The sequence below is a fragment of the Aegilops tauschii genome, chromosome 5 (genome assembly GCF_002575655.3).
Source record: "Aegilops tauschii subsp. strangulata cultivar AL8/78 chromosome 5, Aet v6.0, whole genome shotgun sequence".
NCBI lineage: Eukaryota > Viridiplantae > Streptophyta > Magnoliopsida > Poales > Poaceae > Aegilops > Aegilops tauschii.
This window is the reverse complement of record NC_053039.3, coordinates 409056836-409077581: the sequence shown is the minus strand read 5'-3', so window position 1 is coordinate 409077581 and position 20746 is coordinate 409056836. Positions and strand designations below refer to the sequence as shown.

The window sequence follows — 20746 nt, the reverse complement described above, 5'->3', positions numbered from 1 at the left end:
GATGAGCATTGGTGACAGCGACTCTTCGGGTGGGTCGTCGATCATGCCGTCGAGCAGCTCTGGATCTTTTGCATGCATGGTGGATGGCAAACTGCTCATCACACCTCCTCTGCAATATATCGATTGTGCGCCCAAGGACTGTCACGCCGATATCACTGCCGATGGGCCACGGTGCCTGCACATGCCGATGAAGCTCTTGCTCCCCGGCCTGCTCCGGCTCATTCTCCTCGTCGAAGATGTAACGCAGGTAGGAGTCGACGTCGAAGCTTTGGTCGTTGCCTGATATGCTTGGAATAACTAATGGTAGGTGGAATAACTAATGCTGCATATCACACACATCTTGTTAAGTTGAACCGTTTCTGTTCTCTTCCCTAATCGAAAACAATTCGTCCGAGTGAACCATATGCCGTATATCACACACACCTTGATCTGGATGACCGTTTCTGTTGCATTCCCTAATAACACCTAGTTTATCAGAGCGAACTATATGCCATTTATCGCACACACATTGATATGGCTGCCCGTTTCTGTTGTCCTGCCTGATCGCAAACAATTCTTTTGGATCAACCGTATGCCCCGCATCGCACACATAACTAAAATCTGAACCGTGTTTGATGTCTCCGCCATCACAAATGTTTTGCATCTTTTTTGATGGTTTTTTTACATCCCCGTTTGCGATTAATGCATCGCACACAGTTTCGTCAAAGGGTCTCTGACCGTAGTGTCACGTTAGCAATATCCTGCGGTAGTGTGATTCCTCCATGTCTCATTGAAACCCTTCATGCGCATTGCCTTCTGAAGGAGAGGCCACTTTACTTTATCATATGCCTTTTCGAAATCCACTTTGAAGATGACCCCATCTAGCTTCTTCGAATGAATTTCATGGAGAGTTTCATGTAAAACAACAACCCCTTCTAGGATATGTCTCCCCGGCATGAAAGCCGTCTGGCTTGGTTACACCACCGAATGGGCGATCCGTGTCAGTCTATTAGTACCCACTTTCATGAATATTTTGAAACTCACATTTAAAAGACATATTGGCCTTAACTGCTCGATGCGAACTGCTTCTTCTTTCTTTGGCAACAATGTTATCATACCAAAGTTAAGATGGAAGAGTTCCAAGTAACCATTGAAAAAATCGTGAAACATAGGCATAAGATCATCCTTTATAATATGCCAACATTTCTTATAGAATTCCGCAGGGAACCCATCTGGTCCCGGTGCTTTATTCTGTTTCATTTGTGATATTGCATCGAAAACCTCTTTCTCAGTAAACGGTGCAGACAAAATCTAATTTTCATCTGACCGAAGTTGAGGAATATCCCCAACAACAAACTCATCCAGGGACACCGCATTACCCATCGGAGGCCCGAATAGTTGTTTATAATAATTCGAAATATATGACTTGAGGTTTTCATGTCCCGCCACGGTTCCTTCATCTTGTTCAAGCTGGATAATTTTATTTTTCCTATGTTTACCATTCGCAATCATGTGAAAAAATTGCGTATTATCATCCCCTTGGACGACCTTAAGAACCTTAGCACGCAAGGCCCATTTCAATCCTTCTTGTCTAAGAAGAGCGTGCATGCTTTGCTCAGCGTCCGACTTTGCGACCTGTTGTGACACATCGAGCATGTTCGATTCTGCTTTCGGGTCCAAAGCATCGATTAGTTGGATGAGCCTTTCTTTTTCTTGTTTGTAAATCCCACTTTCGTTTCTGGCCCAACCCCTTAAAAATTGTCTTAGGTGCCTAATCTTGTTTGCCATCGTTCTATACTAGATCGCCCACTAATAGGCTTCGCCCATTCTCTTGCTACAATGGCAATGAAGTTCTCTTTTTCGAACCAACTTAATTCGAAAGAGAAAGTGTTTTTGTTGCCAATATGTGTTGCGTCTCCCGAGTCTATCAATAGAGGTGTGTGGTCTGAGATGGCCCTTTGCGTCGCATGCACCGACACGAGTGGGTATTTCTGTTCCCATTCCACACTAGCGAGCACTCTATCCAACTTCTCATAAGTTGGAGTGGGTAACGTGTTGACCCATGTGAACTGCCTACCCGTGAGTTCAGTCTCCCTCAGACTGAGACTCTCAATAATCATGTTAAACATTAGGGACCAACGCCCATCAAAATTGTCATTGTTCTTCTCTTCTCTCCTTCTGATTATATTAAAATCCCCTCCAACTAGTATTGAGAGTCTTTCATCCCCGTAGATCCTAACCAGATCCACTAGGAAGTCAGGCTTAAGTTCGAGTTGGGCTGCTCTGTATACAGCCACCAGATACCAGCGGAATCCATCCACCTTTGACCTCACCCGAAACTTAACCGCAAAATCACCTCAAACCACATTGATCACCTCTAAAGTTTCGCACTTAACCCCCAACAAAATCTCACCGGATCTTTCTCTAGGAGGCAAACAGTGCCAATCAAAATCAATTCCGCCAGACAAAGTTCCAAGGAACTGCGAGGTCAAATTATCTCTTCCTGTTTCGAGAAGTGCAATAAACTCAAGTTTCTGATCTATCGATGTCTCTGAAAGTGTGCATCATGATGGTGGACATGTTGGGCCTTACCCTTTTTGAAAGAAAAAAAACATGTGTTCGAGAAAACAAATTTTAATTATTTTATTTTAAAACTTTATGTTTGAATTGTAGTGTTATCTTTGAGTTATTAATGCACCATGATATTATCTTTGATTTTTTTTATATTTGAAGTATAGAATGAAAAAGAATGAGACATACATTTGTAGGATAGGGTTGAATGACGTCCGTCTGACCGGCTGTCCGTGGCGTCCGTCTGATTAAAGCGGTAGGAGTAAGCGTTTTGCTTCATTTCTTTCTAAGAAAATGGGCTGATGATTTGATACGAGCTCGGTTCGATTTGAGCCATATGCAACGTTTATGTCATCATGCTCATGAGTGTTAGCATATGTGGATTAGTTTTGCCTTACTGATCTGACTGCACGTAGTTCCAACGGTCACAATTTCTGCACATTCGTCAATGATACCTCGAATCAATCCTAGCGACCTCAGAAATATGGTCAACATCGGTCGGTATGTCACCAATACATTAGCGTTCATGAATCAAATTAATTGACTAAATCTACTCACCGACTTTGCCCATTCCACATGTATGTACCGGGGACCGAGCTTCATGCATCCCAGCTAAGCTAGCTAGCTGCTATTATTAGCTTACTTGATTCAGTTGAGCACGCTAGTTGATTAAGAACCGCCTAACGAATCAAAGTGACATGTGAGACACATATGCTCAGATGACAGACCACCAACTTATTTTGTAACCATCTGGATAGTTATTCCCCAGGCAAAAAGGTGTGTACTGCCTCAACCACCTGGCCTCGACTATCAGCATATACGAAATTAATTTACCTTCTGCTCTGTTTCTCCCATCAAAACGAAATATGTGCTTCTATTTATGATTTAAGCTAAAACCATGATACTTATTTTGAAATGGAAGAAGCAACAAAATGCTTGTGGGTGATTCAGTTTTTGTAGGGGCAATTGCTCGCAAAGCAGCAAGTGTGCGGACGTGCTCTCGCGATTCCGTGGGCGACATGAAAGGTGTCACGCTTGGTGACTTGCCCAGCGCCCGCAAGGAAATGGTGGAGCTCGTCGAAGAAGGTGCCTAACTTAGCCAAGCCTCGTTCCCCTCACCGGTGGGCAGCAAGGCTAGCAGATTCTAGGCACTCGCACCCTCTGACGGTGATTCGGAACTGGAATTATAGGATGGCTAAATTTTTATGTGTATTAATTTCACATTCTTGTGGGGCAGTATCAAAATATTTTTGTGCATTAATATGCCTCTTATGCAGGGTAGTATAAACAATGGTACAAGATTTAGAAGAGGCTTAGACTTGCAATATAAGATGATAACTCTATCGAATACCCAAAACTTACACGATACAAGATTTAGAAGACAAGAGGCTTAGACTTGCCATATGTTTTGGGTATTCGATACAGGTATGCCTCTTATGCGACGTAGCTTGCAAGCGACGTAGCGCGTACCTCCGCCCTCGCGCGTGGGTGTACGTTTGTGCCGGCCCATTTTCCTTTTTTTGGTTTTTCCTCCTTTTCCTTTTCCTTTTTCCTTTTCCTTTTAATTTTTTCTGTATTCCTTTTTCTTTTTATTTTCTCTTTTCTCTTCTTTATATTTTCACTTTTTACAAAATTTCTTTTCAAACTCATGAACATTTATTTCATTGAATTAAAAAAATTATCAGTGTAAGAAAAGTTCACCAATTCAAAAAAATTTCATTAAATTCAGTTTTTTTCGTTGGATTTAGAAAATGTCTATCAATTTTCAAAAAATGTTCATCATATCCAAAATTTGTTCATCCTTTTTTTTTCCAAAAAATGCAAATTTGGTTCATAAAGGTCATTTTTAATTGAATTCAAAACTAGTTCATCAAATTTTAAAAATACCATCACTACTAAAATTGCTCATAAAAACTGTACACATAAGTAAAAAATGTTCATTAAAATTCAAAAAACGTTCATTCTATCGACATCATGAACATATTTTTAAATCTATATTCATTTTTTAGGAATTCGTTAACCTTTTTTTAGTTCACAAGCATTTTCTCAAAATTCAAATATTTTTTACAAAACCATGAACATTTTTAAAACCATAAAATTCTATGATTTATGAATTTATTTTCCAAATTCATCTTTTCTGAAATTTAGAAAATATGAATTTTCAAAAGAGAAAAATAAATAAATAACAGGTAAAAAAGAAAACCGAAAGAAATAAAAAAAGGGGGCGTCCTGCCCAGCTCATGGGCTGGCCCAATATGGGTTGCGCGCTATGTTCGGCAGCGCCTCACTCGCGCAATAGGAGCACCCGGCCATAAGAGGCGTAAATTCTATTTCTCGCCCACTGTGATTTGTAATAGGTCTTAGAGAGCAACTAGTTAACGAGCACTCCTTTGGAAGGCTCACAACGATCAGCGCCACTTGGCGCACTCTCGGCCGCCCGCCACATGTCGCGCTCTGGACGCTCCCTCCCGATTTTGTTTTTTAGTTATTTTCCGCGTGCGCTTTCGGCTTTTTAAATGGTTTTTTTCTGGTTTTTTCGACGTTTCGGTTTTCCACTTGTCTTAGCTTTTGGGAATTTAAAAAAAAATTACGCTAAAAAACGTGTTTTTTTTCATGAGAGTCACGGTTTTGCTTCCGCGAGAGGCACAGCTTTGCTTTCACGAGAGTCACGGCCATGACTCTCGGAAACGAAAAAAACGTATTTTCTGTTTTTTCCTTCCACGAGAGGCACGGTTTTGCTTTCGAGAGAGGCACGGTTGTGCTTTCGCGAGAGCCACGACCGTGCCTCACGGAAACAAAAAAACGCGTTTTCTGTTTTTTTTCATTCCGAGAAAGGCACGGTTTTGCTTCGGCGAGAGGAAAGGTTGTGCTTTCATGAGCGGCACGGTCGTGCCTCTCGAAAATGAAAAAAACGCGTTTTCTGTTGTTTTTTTCTTTCGCAAGAAGCATGGTTTTGCTTCCGCGAGAGGCATGGTTGTGCTTTCGCCAGAGGCGCGGCTGTGCCTCCTCAGAAATGAAAAAAACATGTTTTCACTTCTTTTTTTCTCTTTCGCGAGAGGCACGGTTTTGCTTCCGCGAGAGGCACGGGCGTGCCTCTTTCGGAAAGGGCATGCTCCTGGTTCGGCTTTATCGTCCGGTTTTTTTCGTGAAAAAAAAGTTCGTCAAAACCTATCAACATGAGATCTAGTTTTGAAGATCTCAATGCGAGGAATCCAACAGTGAAAATGGTTCGAGATTCGGACGCACGGTTTAAGAGATAAAACTTTTTGAATAAATGGATATACTAAAAAAGGGAAAACTCCCAGGTTGCGACAAGTGGCGCACATGTAGCGCGGCATTGTCGCAACCTGGGAAAGTGGAGGTGATTTTTGCAACAAGTACCCCTTAACTAGTGATTTCGTAGGTCTTGCCTACAATGCAGCATCACTGGGTCGTCCAATACTATAGCGCGAGAGTTTTTCTCATCAGTTTTTACAGTGTTTGCAGGGATTTTCTTTGGTTTTCACAGATATCCTTTTAACTTTTTTGTTTTTCTTTCTTTATTTCTTTATTTTTTTATTTTTTTATTTTCCCTTTTCCCTTTCTCTTTCTATTTCCAACACATGTCTATTTACACATTGTATATTATTCACATACATCAGAAATATTTTGATACGCATTTAACATTACTTCAAATACATGATTTTCTTAGAAATATGTGTATTGATGTCAATTTTCCATACACATTGAATTTTGGTACATAGGTAAACATATTTAATACATGTTTAACATTTTTAAAATACATGATAATTTTTTTCAAATATGTGTTTTCATGTCTAATATTTTATACATATCATAGATTTTTATATATATAAAAAATTATACACGCCTTACATTTTCTAAGTACATCTTAGCATCTTTGAAAATATAATGTACATTCCTTTCATTGGTATGAAACAATATTTTTGAATTATATGAATATTTGTTTTACATTTTTTGAAAATGTCTTGTATATTTGTTTTTGAAAGGATGAACGTTTTTGGGATGTCATGAAGACTTTTTTAATGCAATCTATATTTTCTAAAATTATAAAAAGAAATTTTTACACTTATTAATATTTTCAAAATTCGTGGTATTTTTCAAAAGAGCTAAATTAAGGTTTTCGGAATGTAGATAAATTTAAAACAACAACAATAGAAACTAGTATGCTCAAACGATCAGAAACTAAGAAAAATCAATGCTGCATTTTCTGAACAAATACATGTACATTCTTATATAGGTGTAAAAAGATTATGCACATTTAACATTTACATGTACATTTCGTTTGCAAATATATGTACATTTTATATAGATATAAAAAAGGTAAGCACGTTTTATATACGAAACATTTTTTTACATTGTATAAAGTTTTGAAAAATATCTCGTATATTATTTTGAAAGTGTAAATTTTTTTAAATGTAACTAACATTACTTAATGCTATCTTTAAAATGAAATGCACAAACAGACAATTCTCGCTGTCTTAGCATTTTTTTTAAAATCGGGATAAACATTAAAACCATGTCAGTACATTATTTTTTTTGGAATATATGTATTATTTATTCTGAAAAATATGAAGAAAAGATAAAAACAACTATAATAGAAACACAAATATAGAGGACGAGACCTTCGGAGGTACGTTAACTGGGCCGGCTATTTTCAATCTGCCTTGTGGCGACACGTTCTTCTATCTCGCTAGAAGTGAGACATAGACTCGCCCCACAAGAGGCTAGGCAACTCATGAAAAGAAAACCAACGTGTATACCCCTAGGAACACGAATCAAACGATTTGGCTGCCTCGCTTGCCTGGTCGGCTGCCTCGTTTGGTTCTTCGTAGCCGCACGACGTAGGCCCAGACCCTAGCCACTCCTGCATGGAGGCAACACGGTGGACTGGCAGAGCACTGACTACCGGGCCTTCAATGATTCTACAACTTCGACGGGCGGCCATCGAGATCCGAAGCGCAAGTGCAAGCGTGGGAGCTAAGGCGGCGACTCCTCTAGTGAGAATTCTACTCCAGCTCTGGCAAAATGGTGGTTCGTTGTCGTGGGTTCTCCAGCGAACACTAGCCGCACCCGTGCGTGCATCACCGACAACTACCCAACCTGCAAGGCCACCACCAGGGGCAACAAATGGCAGCAAACTGCCAACAATGAGGACATGTACCTTTTGTTGCGTTCAGTGCTTTGCAACATGAGCCTTATTGCAAATCCCTCGCACATTTTTTTTGTCCAATCTGCTCGCTTAGGCCTTGTACAATGCAAAGTGCTTGAAGAAATAAACCCAATTTCTTTAAGGCGCATGAGCTTATTTATAGAGTATAGATGTTTAATTAGGCATCCCTTATGTAGAGAGAAGCACTGGTGCTTGATAAAAACTCGGTTCCTTGCATTGTAAAAGGCCTGAGAGCCTTTGCAACAAACCTTGTGTTGCGCTCAGCGCGTTGCAACACGAGCCTTATTGCAAACCCTGAACAATTGTTATTCTTTTGTTATTTTTTTCTTGCACTGCACGGTGTGCAACATAGTTTGTGTTGTGCTTGCGCGTCTGCCAAGAAAGACCATGTTGCAAAAAGCTCAGTCAGGGGCACGTGGCGCACGAACAATGTGGCGGACGTTTCACGTCCAATCGGCCGGTTGACGGGAAGCGTTACCGAAAAATTAAGAGGTGTTGTGCGCCTCGTAGTTTAGACAACATTATCGTCATATATCATGTGTAATCATATTGGTACCGAGACAACTTTTGAATGTGGTTTGCACAGTTTTTAAGATTATATTTTGGTTTCCATAGGATATTTTCGCCTTCGGGTTGTGTCACGAGCCAAAACAAAGCATGTGTACAGGGAGAGAGGGGACATGTGAACTCGTGGACAAAGACACCAGAGGGCAGAAGGGGGAGGGGGGTCACCCTACAGCTACAGCACAGAGTTCAGAGTGGCGAGGCTACTCGAGAGCAAATCGCCGTCGGCCGAACTGTCACCAGTGCTCGCGACGTGATCCCCCGCCCCACTCATCGGTTCAAACCCAAAATCTCGGTAGCCGATTCGGTCCGGCAAAGAGCCAAGCCAAGATGCCTTCTGTCACCGTCTCCCCCACTCGCTCACTTATTATTCCATAGTCCCGCTCGCGCTCGCTTTTGCCTCTTGGCTAGGAGAATCTGCCATCCCGAGACCTTTCCGTGCTGTCTCGTGCGCAGCGTACAGGTCCCTCTTCCCTCCGTCGCCGTCACTCGCCTTGAAAGCGTCGGTCATTTCGCTTCTGAATCGCTCCTTCTAATTTTGGTATGAAATTTTAAGCTGAAAATTCTCGAGCTGATTTGTTCCATGGTGATTTAGAAGTAGAAGAGCCAAAAGACAATGAGTTTGGCGAGCCGACGGTTGGTTGATGGAGTTGCCCTGCCTAATCCGGGTTCGATTATCTTAAATGTTTATGGTGTGCTTAGCTTAAGGGGAAGCTTGCAAGTTACAGCTGATACGGATGTGGGAGCTGCTCTCGTGGAGATTTCTTCGGACGGACTCGTCTTCAAGCCCGGTGCTCAAGTTGTCATCATTCCAGTACGACCCGTACAAGGAGAGGTACAAATTGTGATTGGGGAGTTCGTCATGCCGAGCTGGCCTTTCTTTGGAGGCATGATGATGCACTGCAGCTGGATGCGCATCTCCGATGCCGCTACTGGTGGCTAGCACTGCTGCTCACTTCGGGTGCATTTGGATGCTGCCCCAACTGGCCCTACCAAAACGAGGGCACGCCAAAAAATTGGCGGACCATCCAGCCGCCTGTGCCTCGCCAACGATTTGGTGAAAAAATGAAATGCGTGTGCCCATGTGGCCCGGGCTGGCCAAAATATTGGTTCCGGACCAAACTGGCACCGAGTGTTCGGTCAACGCCAATTGTTTGGCGTGACGTCCCTAGGCTTCAATCCAAACAGCCCCTTCGTCCTGCTCCGGAGCGCGCCAAATGTCAGTAGCGCAGCTCCACGACTAAAGCGCCGGCCATGGCTGGTCATCGAGCGGCGCCTTACCGGCGGCGGTGCACGATGGTGGCGGCGGTCGTCTCGTTGCCCGCTGCTGTCCTCCTTACTCCGTTCTTCGGAGAGACCTCGCACACAACCTATACGGTTGTAGAAGAATCCACAAATCTAATCTAACGCCAAAGTTCAGCCAACAGTGACTCGCCTCCCAAACTATAGCCACTGTAATCTTGTGCTCAACGCCAGCCTCTCTGGAGGTTATATCAATGCCACATACCTTGGCGTTGGAGGAAAACTTCCATTTTACGACCAAAACTTAGTTGGCATGATCAAAGAGTATGCAGCTAAATGCCATACCCTCTAGCGTCTACCTTCACTCAGGATGAGGGTGCAAGAGCATCAACAATTGGGCTCCCCCAAACCCCCTACCCCCACCCCTTACATCCACGCGGATGGTCCGGTCATTGAACGGTAACAAAATCCCGACCCGGACGGCCAGTACGGGCGCCCCTCTGCTTCGTGCATCTTCTCCCCGCCCCCACGCCATCCTAAGTTCATCGGCGTCCACGGGAGTTCGCCCTTCAATGCCACCCGCTCGATCTGAGGTGGCTCCGCTCAGGCACTGTTCTTGGTGGTTGCGGCATCTCTTGCCGATGCCGACAACGGGGAGGTGGGTCTGAGGCCATGGGTGTTGCGACATCGTGGCTCTTGGCCACCAGACAAATCTGTCTCTCGTGTGCCTAATCTGGCCGTGCGGCACCTAGGCCTAGGCAGCGTCCTCTCCGACGAGGTGGCAATCGGGGTGGTGTGCTCCACCAATGAAGTTGGTCCATGGTGAACATGGCATGCGGCGGCAGCTTCGCTGCGAATTGTGATGGCCATCGAAAGGCCTTCGTGAGGGTTCCTCTCCCCAAATCCAGAGATTGCCTTCGCCGGTGAGATGCAATCTATGGATAACGGCTTGACGAAGAAGGTATGGTTGTGTGGCGGCGGCAATCGGTTTCTAACCCAGCGCATGTGGCCGCTTGGGTTACGAAAAAGTGGTGGTGACAACATTTATTGATTTCGATTTGGTGGTGCTTCTCGTGTACCCGCTCGAGCTTCGAGGTAAAAACCTAGGTTTGACCCGAGTTCGTTATGCCTGACAATGGCGATGTTTAGCGTTGTTACCTTGTTGAGGGCATTGCTTGAATACGCTCGGACTAGTTGTTTAGGGTGAAAAACCTAGAATCTGGACTTTGATGGTTAGATCCAGTGACAGCGGCGCTTGAGCATCGCTCCCTACCTGAAGGCGTTGTCGTTGAAGAACCTCATTGTCTTTGTGTTGTCAATAGATAGTTGGTGCGGTTATGGTCATTGTTTTAGTTTGTAGATTACAGATTTGTTCACTTCATTTTATTTTCTTTTTCATCATTGAGGCATAGCTTTGGTCACATTTGACTTTGCTATTTGGTGGCGTGTTTATTTTGTGTGCGTTGGTGTGCATCCTAACTATGCAAGGGTCGGATGCTTCATTTTGAGTCAATAAAATTCATCCTTTGTCGAAAAATATCTAACCCAAATCTAAGGCAGGTATGGGGAGGCCCGTACGCGTCCGCCACGCTGGATCCTGCCCACCCTGACCCCGCATATATTCATCCCCATCTACATCCTAGACCAAACCCTAGCCACCCCACTTCGCGCCAAGCTCCCTTTCCGGCATGGTGGAGATCGGATCTGACTCTGACCACTCCCGAACCGTCGCCTGTAGCATTGTCCCATGCGGGGACGAGGAGGATATAGCCGTCTGCATGGCCCTCCTCCGCTCGCACGAGGAGTGCGCCCGACCATGGCCGGATTCGATCCGACAGGAATCCATTGCGTCCACGCAATTGGCGCTCAGATCCGTCAGAGATGGAGGATCGAGGTACTATTGCATCCCATCTTCGATACAAAGACATATGAGTGTTACAGGGACTCGTGTGCCTGCTGTCCGAAGCAGAGGGCGCAGGAGTCTGAGTCCCACCTCGCCGTCAACATGACCCAGGTGGCGGATCCGGCGTCATACGGTGCCTTGGACAAGGGAGTCGTCCACGCTTGCATCCTCCAGAAGCAGCAGAGGAGGAACACACGTGCCCTCAGAGCAAGGACGGGCGGTCCGTGCCATGGCTAGACTTCCCCCAAACAGTGGAAGGAGGACAGTGATGAGTCAGACAACTTTGACGATGAGCAGATCCGGCTTGATCCATTTTGCCTAATCGAGCGCTACTTCCGCCACAAAGACGCCAAGGGTGCCGACAAGGGCAAGGGTAGCCGTGGATGATCTTTGTCCATAACTTAATATATGTGTAAAACATTCCAATTTTCAGTAGTCTGATGATACATATTGATGTAGTAGCTGAGGATCTTCATAGATGTAGTTTATAATGCATGTGGTTGTATGGACTTAGGATTTGCTAAGTGAGGTACCCGGTCATGGAAACGAAATTTTGAGTGGTGACCGGTCACTACCCGCAGGCGCACCCGACATTTGAGCACCGGTAAAATTAATAATATATGAGATGTATGATATAAAAATTATATCATTAGAAGATTCATTCACTTACAATCTTTTTAGCATACATGGTCAAATGCAACATCAAAACACGTATTTTTTTGTGTGAAAACGATCGAGATCTATTATAAATCGGAAGGATAAAGCACCTCAAACATAATAATAATTAGATCAAGATTTCGTGACCACCGAAAAAACCACTACCGCCACTAGAACAAGCTGCCGACGTGGCACTGTCGTCGTTCTCCTACAGGAGCCGACTTGACCTTGTCCATGACAGCCGGGAAGTCTTTGTGCACGTGCCCTAAGGACCAACGCCCTAAATTGTAGCCACCATTATTGAACCCTTGAATAGATCTGAAACACCTGACACCAAATCTCGCGGCATGACAAGAAACCCTAACCTAACCACCCCATGGACACGGCATGGATCTACTCCGGAACTCCGTCGACTATGTCCAGATGAGCGAACTCGAGGAGGGTCGGAGTCCGGAAGACAAACTCGAAGAAGAAACCACCATCCGCCCGAGCGCCGCACCTGCGAGGACTAGAACACATAACCTAAACTACTAACCAGAGCGGAGGCATCGGACTCCCCTCGCCGCCACCAGCCATCGGAGCGGCAGACAGAGGGAGGCAAATCCACATGCTCGCTGATGAAGCCTGAAAGGAAAATTTTGCCCTAGCCGCATAGGGAAGGAAAAGAAAAACCCTAATATGTACCTTCAAGAAACGTATTAGACCTTATATATTTGGACCGAGGGAGTGGCTTGGTGCTAATTTTTTATAGCCGTTGTTGCTCATCTTTAGCCTATAAATGTTTTGTTACCATAAGAACTTGGGACTTGGATTTGGTTTCATTTGAAATGAATTTCCGCTGAATATCTTTCATTATTAAATAGCTATAACCTACTATCTACTACCTCCATCCGGGTTTACAGGACCGGAGAGCCATTTCTCGGGGACCAAGGCACCTAGGATTTTTAGTCGAATAAATTCTTTAGATTACTCGCTAAGCCCAGCAGCCCATTTATCTCACCTACCTGCACGCTTGCTCTGACCTGCCGCATGCATCCAATGAACAGCAGCCCTTTACTGCTCTTTGCTTGCATGCCCAGCGCTATAAAATAGGAGGCCTAATAAGTTGGGACAGCGTGCCTATAGATTTTTTTGAAAATCAAACTTCGCTAACTTTGACCAAATATATAGAGAAAACTGTCTACATCTATAATACTAAACATGTATATTCTGAAAATATAACTCACGATGTATCCAATGATATGGATATGGTATTCTAGATATACCTACTTTTCTCTATAAATATGGTCAAAATTTATAATGTTTGACTTTTGTAAAAATCTATAGGTATTATATTATGAAACGGAGGGAGTAGGACCTATAATCCCGGACCGAGGTAGTACTTGTTTTATATACATGCAACCATGCCATATAAGCAAGTCATATGTGCAAGTCATAAATTACATTATTTTTGCATTACTCTCTATGCATGGAGCGCGGCACACATTAATCGATGCATCTTAGTAAAAAATAACGTGTTGGGCAATTGCAAAGAGAGGTTTAGCTTAGTGGTTGGGCATGTGATTGTGCAACCTAACGACCGGGTTCAATTCTTAAAATTGACAGTTGATGCACAAGATTTCCCCTTTTATTAAGGTTCAAGTTCGGCGTGTGGTCGAACCACTCATCACGATAATATCTTGGTTCTCACTAAATATTTTTTAGGACATGCTTATCTTGGTACTCATACTAAAATGATTGTGTGCACCCCTAGTTGGTGTAGAGACCAGAAAGTGAAATTCTCTCTAAATTTTAATTGCTCGATGCAGAGGCCGGAGATTATCCTCCTTTTCGAAAGAAACATATGTAGTTCACCATTCAAGGTCTTGAGGTTTTTTAACTGTAATTTAATTTTCTCTCTTTTACTCCCTTTGCATTTTATTTTTATTTTATGAGCTTACATTTGCTTCTCATTAATTTGAGATGTGAATCGTCTATGACGCGCTTGGTTGACATCTCTATTTTTGGGCATTTTGCATACTTGTCCCAGTTGAGTCTGTTTGAGCAAATACATGAAAAAAAACCAACATCTGTATGTAGTTTTTTTTGACATATATGTTTTTGGGCATTTTGCATACTTGTCCCTGTTGAGTTTGTTTGAGCAAATACATGCAAAAAACCAATATCTGTATGTAATTTTTTTAACGATGAAAGAACACCAGGCCGACATGCATAGCCAACATCTCCTAGGTGGAACTTGCCAACCAGCATATTAGTGCCATCAGGTCGATTCATGTTGTCACTTAGAATGTTAGCATCATGGGCTGATCCTTCCCACCCAACTAGCACATAGGTGAATTTCAGATCGAAGTCAACCGCAACAAGAACATTCTGCCTTCTGTAGTGCTTTCTACCCTTGTATGCTACGGCCAATGACCTCGGCACTTTAGTAGTCACATGAGTATCATCCACTGCGCTAATGCAATCCTGAAAATGACATCACAAGATGGTGTTATGGCAATCCTGAAAATCGCATGACAACCATGTGAAGGCATGAACTACGAGTAGTGCTCACCTTGAAATACGGATACCATCCTAGGCTAGTGCGAATCTTGGTAGGAGTTTGCCCGGCTGGTGACCTGATCATGTCTCCTCCGAGCTCTCCAACAACATACACCACTTGTCTGAAATACCTGAAAATGGTCTCCATTGATCTCCTGAACGTGTTGTGGAACACCCGGAACCTCCCGTTATGACCCACAACATGGAGGAACATGACAACTTACTCTTCCAAAGTGGTGTTGATGCTATCTTGTAGCAGCCCCCTGCTCCTGAATGTATGCACGAGCCTGACGAAATGTGTTCTCTGCATTCGAAGCATCCATAGAGACTCGGTGTCGTTGCAGTTGTAGATGTAGTTTAGATTCGCTATCCTCTTCTGATCCTGGAATAACAGTGAACCATACCGGATCACAAGCTTGTCTTTCCTACGAACATCTCTCTTATGGACCAACAGCATGAGCTACCATCTTCATCCGTTCGTCCACAACCTAGGTGACATCCATGGTGCGGTCAGCAATGAGCAATCGATCCTACACCGTCTTAACAAACGACCTAACAAAGGAGGGGGTTCTATGCTGCTTACTAGCTTCGGGGTGGGGGCATGGCTGAGACGAGGATGGTCAGACGCAGTCGAACAAGAAGGAGAGAAGCATCTGGTAATGTCGGGGAATGCTGCTGCCGCCTTCGCTTGCGCAGATCTGAGTCGCCTCCACCTCCGGTGCTAAGAATCGAGGACGGGATTGTCCTAGATATAGGAAGGGAGCGAGTAAATGGGGAGGGGGGGGGGGGGGGTGAGGCTAGATTTCGCGCCATCCCGCCTCCACCAACTTTCTTCTCCCGCCATCACCGCCCCGATCCCCCCTCCCCCTACACCATGGCATACGCCCTGTCCTACTTTTGCGCCCGACTCGTTGGAAACAGCGGATTCAAGTGTTCCCATCGAGTCAGGCTCTGGGGTGCTTTAAATTTTGTGTCGATGCAAACCAGGTCTCCCTGTACGCAACCAAACAAGTTTTTTTCATTTCGTCCGGGCCTAGTTGGGCTATATGCAGGCAACCAAACGCGTCAGTAGTTTTTTTTTATAGCGGCCCATGCCGAATTTTGGAAGTATTCCTACATTGTGTCCTCATTGTACTGGCAGAAAAAGGGGGACAACTCAAAGGGGGGCCACAAGACCATACTCCATCGTCGCTAGTGCGGCGCCTGTCACCCTACACCTATACGCAGAGTTCAGAGCCGTGAGACAACTCGCGAACAGATCGCCTTCCGCCGAACTGTCGCGAGTGCTAGGACGCGATCCGCATCCGCAGCCAACCCCCTGCGTCCAAGGCAGAGATCTCGGAGCCGATTCACCCCGGCAAAGGGCCAAGCCAAGTAGTGCATGCCGGCCACTCTCGGCCGGTCGCTCTGCCTCTCGGGACGTGCAGGGCTTGGCGCGCTGTCTGCGGCGAAGCGCGCGCACGGGTCTCTTTCTTCCCGTCGCCGTCGCTCGCCTTGATAAGCGACAGCGTTGCCCATTTGGCCTCCGTTTCTAATTTTAGGCCATTTTTCCATTTCAAATTTTGGAGTAGAGCCAAAGGGACCGGTGGTGCGCGCGCGCGGAAACGACAGCTGATCGAGTTGCAGCTGCGGCAGCGACTGATGTTATATGTTCCTGCGGGCTTAATTAATCCTGGTTTCACTTTCGTTGATGAGTGTCTTGGGGAGACTTGCAAGTTACAGCTGATGCGGATGCCGCAGCTGCTTTAATGGAGATTTCTTCTTCTCTTCAACCCAATTCTCATGGTTACCATGGCGCTGCGGCCGTACGTACAAGGACAGGTACAAGGAAGGCTGGAATTTAAATGCCTGGCTCTGGCTAGGCCTCTCTTTGGGAGGCATGCATGATTGCACTGCAGCAGCTGGAAGCTAGCTTAGCGTCTCGGATGCTGCTGGCAATGGCTAGTTGTGCTGCTGCTGACCTCTTCTTGGTCCGGAGCGTGACAAGTGTGGTCCGTGACGCAGCTCGACGTCGAAGACGGCGACGGTGATGGCTGCTCCTGCTGCTGATCGCCGGTCGTCTCGCCGCCGGCTGCCGTCCTCCTTGCTCTGCTTTTCAGAGACACCCGGCACACGACCCATTCGCTGCTCTGCGAGCCGTCATTGGCACGCTTGTTCTGGTCCGCCGCGCCGGCGAGGCGGTACTCGTGCATGACCCAGTCCGTGCGCGACTTGCCGCGGTGGAAGGTGAGCACCGTCTTGACGCCGACGAGCAGCTGCTTGCCAACCGGCAGCTGCACGAACACCGGCTTCTCCTTCCCCGTGGCCTTCCAGTACCCGCTGGCCGCTTTCCTCCGCCGCCCGCCACGGCCCTGCCTCGGACTGAAGAAGTAAGCCGATTCGCCCTCGCTCGCGCCTGCAGCAATCAACCGAAAACGGAACGAAATCAATTTGACAATTTCCATGTGAGCAGTCATTCATGCATGCGTGCGTGCAAGAAGCCAACAAGAAAACGCACCGGGGAGGTCCCAGGGGTCGGGCATGGCGGCGGCGTGGACGACGGGGATGACGGCGGCGGGCAGCGGGCGGTCCAGGGCCATGCGGCGGAGGTACTGCAGCACCAGCTCCACGTCGGTGGGGTGGAACCGGAACCCCGGAGGCAGCTGCTGCGTCGGCGGCGCCTCCCCTGCTGCCCGCATCTTCTCCATCAGCGTATAGTTGCAGGTTTAAGGTGCAAGTAGAAGGCCAGAAACCGATCGGCGATCAGTCCTGGAAGGCAGTACAATTCTGCCGGTACAGTTTTGGTAGAGAGGTGAGGGGGGTCGATGAGTGGAGTGGAGACGGAAAAGGCGGGGAATTTATAGGATCTGCATACGCGCGCGCGCTGTGGCGTGGAGCAGACTCCAACTCCATCCTGCCGCCGTCTATTGCTTAAGCAGTATGATTCCTTGTTGGAATAGACAAGATCCCGTCTCCCTCACCACTGAATTTGTTCCCCAACTCTTCCAGTCGAGCACGAAAGCTCGTGAGGTGCGGAATGAATACATTTGTAGAAAAATTCAGGCGCCGCTTCAAAGCTGAAAGGGATGTGATAATGCCATCGTTCTCACGTACATATGTATTTGACACTGTCATGTCATGTATTAATCCTTGTTCAATACATGCGACGGTGTCATGTATCCGTATAAACTAGTCTTGCTTGCTACACAAAGATATATAAATCCGAAGTACGTAATGGCTTGGCGTACGTATGCGATTGTGATCGTTATACACACAGAGCTGCGTGCGGGCAGCTACTGATGCTACCATATATGCTCTTGCTTGCTTGAGAGATGTTTGCTCGAGCAGAGCAGGCTTTCATGGCCCCTCGTGGGCCATGCACGTGTATTTTGACTGGACGTTGTTTCGTGGTGGGTGATGTCTTTTACGCTAATCAACAGGGCTGATCAATCATACACCATGTGCTCTGCATGTTAATTACTAGTACAACTATGTGATACGATACTGCTAAGCTACCACATGTGAACTGGGAACGAATCATGCATGTGCATGCATGCATGAGGCTGGGCCTCTTCCTTTGCTTCTACTTGTAGCTAATCATGCAGGCAGGCAGCCCAGCATTACATTAGCAACCCTTAAACTATTTCTTCTTTCTTTCTTCTAAAACAAACGTTGCTTTAACCCTGGCTTTGAGTTGCTTCCTGCCCCCTCCTTCCAGGCAGTCGGGCATCACAAGTTCCCGAATCCCAGGGGCTCTCGGCTCCACAGTAACCACACAATGATGATCGGCCCAGACCGGCGGATAGACAGATAGATATTTCTCCAGGGCCGGCACGGTCAGAAAACTTCAACCGGGATAGATAGATCACGGGCATCAGCGCCTGACTTTGCGATTTCCCATCATCCAATTGATCCCAATAGCTTTCTTGCGCCTCTTGCGTACCTCCACAATTATGTATATGTAGACTCAGTTATAACTGTCTAATTCAGCGCGATTACGACGCCGCTTCTTTTTTCCTCGCCCGAATCATCGGCAGCGGCGGTACAAAATCCGGACGACAGCGATGGGAGGCGGGTGGTGCCAAGGAGGCATATTGCAGAAGAGGCCGCGACCGGGGGCGTCAACGATCGAACTGGCGCGCGCGAGCAAGCAAGCTCGCTCGGTGGGATCGATCGATGTGGAGGGGCGGTAACTTTCGTCTCCGGCCGAACCTGTCGCCGTTAAGGTTGACAGGTGCTGGGCCGGGCCGGGCTGGGTTGGAATGAATCCAGCATGCATGGCATGGAGATGAAACTTGTGGACTTGCTTGCTCGCCCTGCCTTGCCTCGGCGCCCCCAAGGGGTAACTTCCTCGGCGGTGCTACCTGCTCGGTGCGTGCCGTCATAGCTGGATGCCTTCTGAAACATATACACGTCCCAGTGGACAGTGGTGAACTGGTGTTCATCACTGCCACGCATCGATCTATTCAGGTTCCGGCCGGGCTATGGCTAGCTCGCGCCTGAGAAACAGGGACGGACGGACGGACTGACTGACAGTCGGCAGGGATAGTTAGGCCCGCCTAATTAAGCCGGCCTGATCAACCAAGCAAGCAAGCAACGGGCGTGCACCTGCCTCTCCTAACTCCTCAAGCTCAAGCAAAGCACCATCACGCAATGATGATGCAAATGCCGGCTGGCAGAAAACAACCCCCCACACCACAGGATAGAAAGTTAGAAGAAACACATGTGTTATCGGCCTTGGTGGTAGCGTCCGGATGCGGGCAAACGCCGGACGGGGAGTAGGAGGAGCTAGCTCCGAAAGCCGCCGATCCTCGTCAGTTTGCTGTCTGTCACCCGTCGCCGTCGTACGTGCCGGACCCCGTGCTCCCGTGGGACACTGACCGTGTTCCCCGGCCTGGCCTAGCTGGAGAGCATATCGGTTCGCCTCGCCTAGCCTCGCACAAAGTCCAATCGGGTTAGCTCACCTGACGATCGTCCCTTCCTTAAACAAACGGCAAGAGGGGCAGCAGAGGAGGAGTGCCGCGGAAATGGCTGCGGAGAACAAGCAAGCGATCGATCAATCAGCTAGCTAGGCGCGCGCGCGGAAAGCTGCCCACCAGAAGTAGGTAAAGGTGAATCAATCAGGCATAGGACTGCCGCGCGGAGAGCTCGCTCGCTCGCGGCGGTTAGCTGGGACGTCCGGCGCGCGCGCGCGCATGGATTTCCCCAAACGCAAGGCAGGACTGGCGTAGGAACCCGGGAACATTCGTGTGGCGCGGCCGCGTGACCAGTGCGCTTCTCACTTCACTGGCTCGATCGACCGCGGCTGATGGGGGACATGCCATCTAGAGAACCAGTTTAATTAATCACTCCACACTTGTCTAGACTATAGTTAATTACTCAGCACTTGTCTGTCGGACGAACGGATTTGTCAATGGCTTTGGAGTGCGGATGGCTCTGACTTGCGCGTGGCGAGACTGGCCGGCAGAGGCGGACGTACGTTGGCGCCGGGGCGAAGCAACATCACCGCCCACATTGTGTTATTCTAGTCTAGTTGCTACCATCCTACTACGCACGATTGATTAGTCGACGCTGCTCTTTGGTTGCTGATTTGGCGTCAGGTGAGGGGCTCCATCCAAAGGTGTAAAGAACTCGGCGGGGTTGGTTGATGCCTTGTGTCCCCGGATACGCAACTAGGAGGACCGGGCCGGGGAGCGCTGCACTGCATGCCCATGGTTCTTCTCTCCCTTTTGGCCTTGCTTGCTTAGAGCATCTACAACCGGGCACCTCCAATCCCTTAGCGCAATTCCAACATGGACCGGACAGTTCGGATGTTTTTTTTGTATCTAACGGCGTTCATCAAAATTGTGTAGGCCAGCCCGGACGTTCGAAACCCCACAAACCGAAACCAAACTGAGGGGCGGTTTGTGGGTTTTCGGACGTCCGAAATCTCACAAATCGGAGCCAAACTTGTGGTTTGCGAGCGTCCGGGCGTCCGCCACTTGCACATCCGACAACGCGGGCCCACCCAAAACATAGGCAGGGCCGCACATTTGGTCGTTTTTGCCAATGTCCGCCCTTCCCGCTGCCTCTCCCCTTCCCCTGATCGATGCCCCCCCCCCCCTTCACCGCCTACCCGT

General features: G+C 47.1%; 1 protein-coding gene across 1 annotated transcript; it reads right to left on the bottom strand.

Moving 5' to 3' along the window:
* Positions 1–16392: 16392 nt before the first annotated feature.
* Positions 16393–17538, bottom strand: LOC109753943 (NAC domain-containing protein 41). The gene is made up of 2 exons (XM_020312866.4): positions 17146–17538; positions 16393–17043 (listed from the first exon to the last, which is right to left on the bottom strand). The coding sequence occupies exons 1-2, from the start codon at positions 17333–17335 to the stop codon at positions 16562–16564; spliced, it is 672 nt and encodes a 223-aa protein (XP_020168455.1). The 5' UTR covers positions 17336–17538; the 3' UTR covers positions 16393–16561.
* Between the last annotated feature and the right edge of the window lie 3208 nt (positions 17539–20746).